Source organism: Frankliniella occidentalis, unplaced genomic scaffold, assembly GCF_000697945.3.
Source record: "Frankliniella occidentalis isolate FOCC.00 unplaced genomic scaffold, Focc_3.1 Scaffold1773, whole genome shotgun sequence".
In the NCBI taxonomy this organism is placed as follows: Eukaryota; Metazoa; Arthropoda; class Insecta; order Thysanoptera; family Thripidae; genus Frankliniella; species Frankliniella occidentalis.
The window spans coordinates 1-8,367 of NW_026268872.1; the positions used below are offsets into that span (position 1 = coordinate 1).

General features: G+C 52.0%; 1 protein-coding gene across 1 annotated transcript; it reads left to right on the top strand.

Annotated features, from left to right (window-relative positions):
• Nucleotides 1–148: 148 nt before the first annotated feature.
• LOC113203723 (uncharacterized) lies at nt 149–8,026 on the top strand. The gene is made up of 13 exons (XM_052276130.1): nt 149–386; nt 548–625; nt 756–850; nt 983–1,039; nt 1,130–1,270; nt 1,354–1,429; nt 1,520–1,855; nt 3,034–3,252; nt 3,339–3,475; nt 3,646–3,775; nt 6,938–7,160; nt 7,776–7,863; nt 7,964–8,026. Coding segments are annotated over exons 1-13 (1,767 nt in total). The 5' UTR covers nt 149–200; the 3' UTR covers nt 7,965–8,026.
• The last annotated feature ends 341 nt before the right edge of the window (nt 8,027–8,367 follow it).

Here is an 8,367-nt window from a genome sequence, read left to right on the forward strand (position 1 = left end):
CCCCCCCCCCCCCTCCAACAACTTGCTTAACGAAATTGCGAAACTCGGGAAAATGATGATGAGGAAGGAACGCTATGATGAAAAACCATGGAGCAGACGATAAAAATAAATGGGAATTATGGGGCTCATGTTAAACTTGAATGAAGACTTAAGCGACGCGGTTCAACAGGTGGTGCGCGAGACCGCGGGTCGTCGTCGCCATGGCGGGCATGCTGTTTGTCGTGTGCGTGCCCACGGCCGAGAAGGAGTACGAGCTGGTGCACGGGCTGCCGCCCCCCGGCGGCCGGGGCCCGCTCATCAACCTGGACGGGCCGGGCCTGGCCCGGACGGACCCCGTCCAGATCCGCGGCCGCAAGGTCAACCCCGAGACGGTGCCCATGGAGCGGGTGAGTGCTGGCGGCCTTGAGCCGGTCCTGGAGGAGGCTGAGGCTATGGTCACGAGGCCCCTCTGGACCGTCGGAGGCCCCGGCGGGCGCGTGCGGAGAGCTGCGCAGCGTGGCGCTGCTGATCGTGGTGTACGCGCCCCCCCTCCTCCTCGTGTTTGCAGGTGCTGGAGGGTTTGCTGAAGAAGCTGGAGATAGAGCACGTGGTGTGGTGCGCCGATAAAAACAGCCTCTATTACCAGGTGGGGCTCGCGGGCTGCGCCGTGGGGCGCACAGGGCGCAAGGGCGCGCCCCGCGTCCTTTTCCGCTTACGTTTATTTCTCCTCATTCACGTTTTATTTTCGACCGTTTTTGTAATTTTACTCCTTGCAGGTTTTCTTCCCCGTCCCATCCGGCGACGCCACCGAAAATTGTCTCCATTCTCTGACGGAGTTGAAAATAGGCAAGAAACACAACTCTGCCGTAAGGTGATGCCGCGTTTGTAGCCCTCCGACGCCGTTCCGTCGAGTCTTATTTCAAAGCTTTTTCTTCCAGAAAAGTAGTTTATAAAAATAAAACTGTCTCTACGGATAAAAGCAACTCGTGTTACTTGTGTACAGCGTGGTGCCATGCAACGTGTTCATGCAAGGGTTCGAGACTGAGGAGGAGGAGGAGGAGTAAGTAAACTCGCCCCCAGGTCCCCTGGGTGGCCGTGGCCGTCCGGTCCGACCCTCGACCCCTGTCACCGAGGCTCGTTATGCTCGCAGGGTGGACCCGTCCGACAAGAAGGCATGGGACAGCTTCGTGGACTCGGTGCGCGCCAAGCTGACCGTCAAGCAGGTGGTGGACGGCGTTCGCGGCGGAGCCACCCTGACCTTCGACTACGTCACCCTCATCCTCACGGCCGAGTGAGTCTCCCGGTCTCGCCCCAGCCTGCCCCCCGGCTGAGTCCGCCGTGACTCGTGCTCAGATGACTGCCATGTGCTTGCAGCATGGTTGCCGTCATCGGCCTGATGGAGAGCAGCGCCGTGAACATCGTGGCCGCCATGCTCATCTCTCCGCTCATGGTGAGTCCGTGCTGCGCGCCACTCCAGCGGGAGGACCTGCAGCGCCTCCTTGCGATGCCCAGCTGACGCCGCCTTGCGCCTGCGCTCCAGGGTCCCGTCATGGCGCTGACGTTCGGCACGGCCATCGCGGACCGCAGCCTGCAGTGGGTCGGCGTCAAGGGCCTGCTGGCCGGGGCCGCCATCTCGCTCGTGTTCGGCTTCATCTTCGGTCTGCTCGTCGGCACGACCGACCACCCCTGGGGCTCGGGCGGCAACTGGCCGACGGACGAGATGCTGGGGCGCGGCCACTACCGCTCTCTCTGGATCGGCGTGCTGTGGGCGCTGCCCTCGGGCACGGGTGTGGCGCTGGCGCTGCTGCAGGGCATGGCGGGCCCACTCATCGGCGTGGCCATCTCCGCCTCGCTGCTACCGCCCATCGTCAACTGCGTGAGTACCCTGGGGGACACGGGACAGGGGGCCAAGGTCACGGGTCCGGCCACAAAGACCTCCCGGGGAGGGCGAGGAGGGGGCGGCTGCACTGCAAGCGACACTGCAAGGCATTCCTAGGATGGCACGATGGAGACGGAGCACCACCAGGCCGTCGCATACTTCAGGCGCCGGGGGGCCCGCCCCTATCTCATAGCATGACCACCACGTGCGCGAGGGGCCGGGGGGTGGGGTGGGGTGGTGCAGCGCTCATAACGTCCTGGACCTAGAAGGCCTGGCGTCCCCTCCATTCTCTCGCCCGCCCCTTCCCCCCGCCTTTTCCTCACCTCCGGGACATAAATGTAGCGTCCCAAGCCTTACGCCACTCTCGCATCATTTCCTCTGGAGCAGTGCGAAAGGAAAGGACTGTCACTTTCCCACAAAACGGCCATGCCCCCCCCCTTTTCTCCACCCTCCAACCACCACGCTCTTCCCAGCCAGAAGAGAACCGCCGCAACGACTCGGTCGGGTCCGTCCGTTTACAGCGCCTAGCGGTGCTAGCGCTAGCGCGACCCGCTCCCGCAGATCGCTTCCGTCGCCCGAGACGGCTTTTCAGAAAGCCGTAAAACGGATAGCGAGGAGAGCGAGGTGACCGCTTCCTCTCCGCCGCCCTGTCGCCCCCGCGCCGACCTCGCGCTGCGCTTGTACGCCTTCCGGGTCGGGACGGGACGGACGGACGGGACTCGCGAAATAGGGTGATAGCGGGAGAGGGGAACTACTTGGTGGTAGGTTCGTGGCGGGAGCACTCTGGAAGGAGTTTTGTCGTGTAGAGGGAGAGTTGTGAGCCGAGACAAGGCCAGGTCTGCAGCAGACTGGGACCGGGTAAATCAGTCGCAAGACAGCCAGTCGGCCTTCCTTCCCTCCCTTCCGTCGCCTCGTGCGTGACGCGGGGGCCGGAGACAAACAGCCAGCGCCGGCGGGTAATCGCGGCCTCGCCGCCACACGCACGCACGCGCGCACACCGCAAGAGACCACGCTCGGGGCGAACTAAAGCCCCACTTTGACGAGTGGAATCGAGCCCGGCGGCGGCGCGGCTTACGCTTCGGCCCAAAAGGGGTTGCGGCTGCGGCGCGCGTGGCGGGCCGTCGTCGGGGGGTGTCGGTGGTGGTGCGAACGTGCGCGGTCGACTCGCTGCGCAGGGACTGCTGTGGGGGCTGACGTGCACCAAGCTCATCTACGGCGACAAGATGAAGATCCCGTACCGGGTCGGCGACGTCATCAACTCCACCGTCTCTTCGTACGTGCCCGTCTACTCGGACCACCTCCCGAACGAGCTGGTCATCAACGGCATCATCAGCTTCTGCCTGTTCCTCGTCAACGTCTGCTGCATCTTCATCACGGCCATGATCGTGCTGAAGGTGAGTGCTCTTCGGGCGACTGTCGCCGTGTTGTTGTTGACAGACAACCGTAACCGTCCCCCCGCTCACGCCCGTCCCACCCGCAGCTCAAGGAGGTGGCGGCGCCCTACACGTCCGGCCCCGACCTCCGCCGCTTCTGGGAGCACGACATCCCCCTCGCCAGGGACAACAACCGTATGTCGGTGCGGCGCAGCAAGGACCAGCGCGCCATGGCCTCGGGCGGGTGAGTCGGCGCTCCACAACTAACTAGTGATAAGTGAAAAGGGGCGTAAGTCCTCGGACTTCCCATTGGACTTACGCCCTTTACACTTTTTACCAGTGAACTCACCAGCTCACCGCGCGGTGAGCCAGACCCCACCAGACCGCTCATCCTATCCCGTTTCCTCTCTGCAGCAGGCGCATGGAGTACAGCTCGATCCCTCAGGAGGAGATGGAGACCCTCGAGGTGGCGATGCGCGAGGCCATGAACGACGACGTGTTCCGGAAGGTGAAGCGGTGCAGCTACGCTCACACGGCCTCGGACGTAAGTAAAAGTACGAGAGGTCGGCGCCTGCGAGAGTCGGGTTAGGCCATCCCGCAGCACACACATGCACTGCAGACACGATATTGCCTACCCATCAGGCGCTATGAGAGCTCCTTAAGCTCTGTCAAGTAGGCACCACCCAATGGCGGTAGGAATTGTACTACTCGCCAGGAATTAGTACTCAATTAGTACTCTCACCCTGTCAAATATTAGAATTTGTACTAACAAACTGTGGGCGCAATCCGAAAACGATGTGGGGCGGTGCGTGCACGACGTTTGCACCACCCAATTGTCCGATCCCAACGAGAGACAATGCATTCTGTTCGGAAGAATTAGTACTTTTCAAATATCAACCTGGCAGAATTTGTACTACCTTTTAACACCATAAAAATTGAAGTCAAAGTTGGACGGCGCCTGCAAACTGCAGGGTAGGCAACCCGCATTACTCGCACCACCCAATGCACCTAGAAAATTGTACTGAACGCCAAAATTTAGTACTCAATTAGTACTTTCACCCTGGCCCATTAGTGAAATTTGTACTTGCAAACTAAAGCCGCCATTCGAAATCGATATTGGGTGGTGCGGTCGTGACGTTGCACCGCCCAATCGTCCGACAGCCCCCACAGACAGGGCATTCTGCTCGGTTCGATTAGTACTTTCCGAATATTGGCATGCCGGAATTAGTACTACACGGCAACAACTCATAACTGGCGGTAAAAACAAGGGAGCCCCTGCTGGCTCCAAGGTAGGCAAGCAGGAGTACTCCCACCGCCCAATACAGCTAGGAATTTGTACTACGCGCCAAAATTTAGTACTCAATTAGTACTTTCACCCTAGCACATATTTAGAATTTGTACTGACATCGCCAGTGTGTACATTGAGGTTGTAAGTGGGCGGTGCGGGTGTGACGCTGCACCGCCCGATCGTCCGACAGCCCCGACACACAGTGCATTCTGCTCGGGTCGATTAGTACTTTCCGAATATTGGCATGCCGGAATTAGTACTACACGGCAACAACGCATAAACGGCGGTAAAAACAAAGGAGCCCCCGCAAACTCCAAGATAGGCTACCCGCAATACTCGCACCGCCCAATGCAGCTAGGAATTTGTACTGCACGCTAAAATTTAGTACTCAATTAGTACTTTCACCCTGGCACATATTTAAAATTAGTACTGACAGTCCCAGTGTGTACATTAAGGTTGGAAGGCCATCGAGGATTTGATCCTAGAATATTTCTCTTGTACATAGGCGGGCCTATGTTCACTGTTTTAAAGAAAGTGATTAATTTGCACGTCAATTGATTATTAAAGTTGAGGTGTGAATTTTTTAGGCACATTCTGGTGTCTAAGTATATGGTTCCTATTGGTAGCAATAGACCTGTGCGTGTCCAAGTGTTCAGAACGTTAACAAACGTCTAAAATTTGTACACCACGGAAGTGTGCAACTTGAGTTAAACACCATGTAATGTGCAAGTGGGTGGTTCGGCCGTGACACTGCACCGCCCAATCGTCCAACAGCCCCCACAAACAGTGAATCCTGCTCAGGTCGATTAGTACTTTCCGAATATCAACATGCCGGAATTAGTACTCCACAGCAACTACCCATATGCGGTGGAAGTAAACCGAGGAGCCCCTGCATGCTTTAAGCTGCAAGACAAGTACACACTTGAGTTTTCAGAGCAGCTATGGTTGGTTATTTCCCTAACCGTATTAATTGAGGGGTAAATAGAAAATTCGACAACGTGGCGTTGTGCTCCACGGTCACGTTCATCCAACCACGCGTCACATGTAACCGTGTGATCACAGGTGTGACAAAGTGTCCTTCAAAGTTCTTTCCAAGAATTTCGCAGTGCACCGAGGATTGAAGCACTACATTTGTTCCTGCACACCAGTATTGCACTCACGTGAGTACGCATGAGTGTACTTGGTCTTCCCCCGCTCCATACCCATTCCTGCCCTACTCCTACGCCGCTATTCGAGAGATGGCGTCGATTCGATCGTGTTTTTGCACCCTAAAAAAAATTAGTGATTTTACATAAAAAGCATGTAAAACTTTACAACACTTTTATGTAAAATTACAAGCACTGGCATTTTTACGACATGTTTTGTTGTAAATTTACAACCAATGTAATTTTACAGAAGTCTTATGGTAAATGTAACTAATTCTTGTAATTTTACAGAAGTCTTATGGTATATTTAACATCATCATGTAATTTTCCCATTGAAGTGAGGTAAATTTACAAGACTTGGTAATATTTTTACTGAAACTTTGTAAAAATTTTCCAGGCCTTAGGTAATATTACAGAAAAACTGTAAATTTGCCCGGAATATATGTAATTTCACGGCGCAGAGGTAACTCGACAATTTTGTCTGTAATTTGATGGACGGCAAGGCAGGGACACTGCCAGGAGTATACCGCTCGTAGTTTAACTTGTACAACTTGTTTGGGTTGACGCGTCAGATCAGTAGCAAGGCAGCAGGGCGTGGGGTGAAATGAAAAAACCCAGGTGGGACATGAGGTCGGAAAATCCCTCATCGCCCCTGCAGTGGCACCACGGCCGCCGCCCGGCCCGCCGCACTTCTGACTCAGGGAGCGGCAAGAGGCTCTGGGGTGACTCGGGGTCACTGGCGGCGGGGCTCTCCACCCTTATAGATCTGTTGATCATTGTAATGGGACCGCGGCACAGAAATTCGGAGTTCAACTCCGACTACCAGTCAAGTAAAGTAAGTCGACATCGGCTTTAGATAAGCGTGTGAACCCGGTGGCTGGACGTAAGTCTCGTCATAAGTTCGTCAGAACTTTGTCGTTTTCATCGAATTGTCATCATTTCAGTAAAATTGACTATATTTTAGAGAAAATGTCCCAGTTTAGCAAGCATTCCGGTAAAGCTGAAATGCAGAAGAATGCAGGGAACAAGAAAACGGAAGTCACAATGTTAAAGCATAGCGATTTCCGGTTTCTTCTTCCCCGCATTCTTCTGCTTTCCAGTTTTACCGGAATGCTATATTTTGCAGAGGGAGCTGGTGCGCGCTCCCACGCAGGTACCAACCTGACATGCGAAACGAGTGTATTTTTCGCTCCTTTTGGTCACAGCAGCACATCATTATCGACTATAAAGTAAACATTTTATAAGTATTCAAACGTTTCTACACATTAAACAGGAGATACCCGATGCAAACTTCAGCGAAAAAATAGTTCCGTGTCTGTGCCGGAATGTTGGTGGCAAAACCAGCCTACTCTGCCGGGCAAGAACGCTCGTCTGCTTGTCAGCCATCTTGCTGCCGTGCCGACCGTCAAGTCTTAGGCCTTGCCTTGTGAGAAGGAATATTTTTGAAGAAACGGATATTACCTCCTTCAATTTCTACATCCTACTTCATAAAACAGGTACGTAGTATTACTCAGTAAACCGTGTGATGCAAGAACTCTGAAATAGTTTGATTACACACGTATTTTCATGCAGTACCTTCCTGGCCTATCTGGGTACTCTAGGCTGTAGGCTCCTTTCTGAAGTGTAAACAATGTTTTGCATTCGGATCACATTAGTCCTCCTAGTTTAAATTATTCTCTTATTATTCGAAATGCACCGGAGGCAATTATTTATCTTCAAACCAAAGAGCCAACCAATTTTTTTTTTCAAGTTTGGAATCATAACCTAATGTACTGTTTGTTTACATTATGATAGACATGCAAATCTGTTGACATGGTATGCTGCTGCAATGATAACAACTTTTAATCAAAGCTTATAGTGCACCACTATTTTAAACAGTATTGTATACTTAATGTAAAATGATAGAATAGATATTTGTGATTGTAAAGGCATTTTGCTATGTGAAAGGTTGATCCGAACTTGTGCCGTTTCTTGTTTGACATCTATTTACAACCTTAGGCTTGTGCATTACTTCAGATCACCTACTGCTTTTATTCTTTCTATTATGAAATTTGTTATTCTAAATATCATTGTTTATATCTTTTATGATGATTGTCTTTCTTTTTTTATAGTTGCTGTGATCCTGGCCAATCCCTTTGAAGTTTTATTTCTGATACGTCACCCAGCAAGCATAACTGCTATTAAAATATGCAGTACATGGTGAGTCTGCATTGAAACTTGTATTCTTTATTCTATATGAAATTGTTTCTTAGTATTATGAATACTAAAACATGTGTTTTATTTCATTACCTTACTTCAGAGCTGGATTTGAACACAAAGGAACTCCGAACACTTTCCGTTATGTTTGGAAGTATGTGATGGACTACGCAGTCCTTCTGATCCTCAACATTCAGATAACGTAATGAGGATTCTAGTTGCAGGATTGCAAACTGAGTTTAAATGGTATGTGTAGGTTAAAACTCAAAAATTCTCTTTTATCTAATACTGTTTTTTAGTATTATCTATACTGAAGAATTAATTCTTTTTTATTACCTCAGGTCAGTGCTGCAAGTAAACGTAAAGGACTTCTGAAGTCTTCACGCTGTGTTTAAAAGTATGAGATGAATGTCGCAGTCCTTCTGGTCCTCAACGTTCAACTTATATAATGAAGACTCTACTTGCATTATTGCATCTGAGTTAAAATGGTATGTTTAGGTTAAAAAA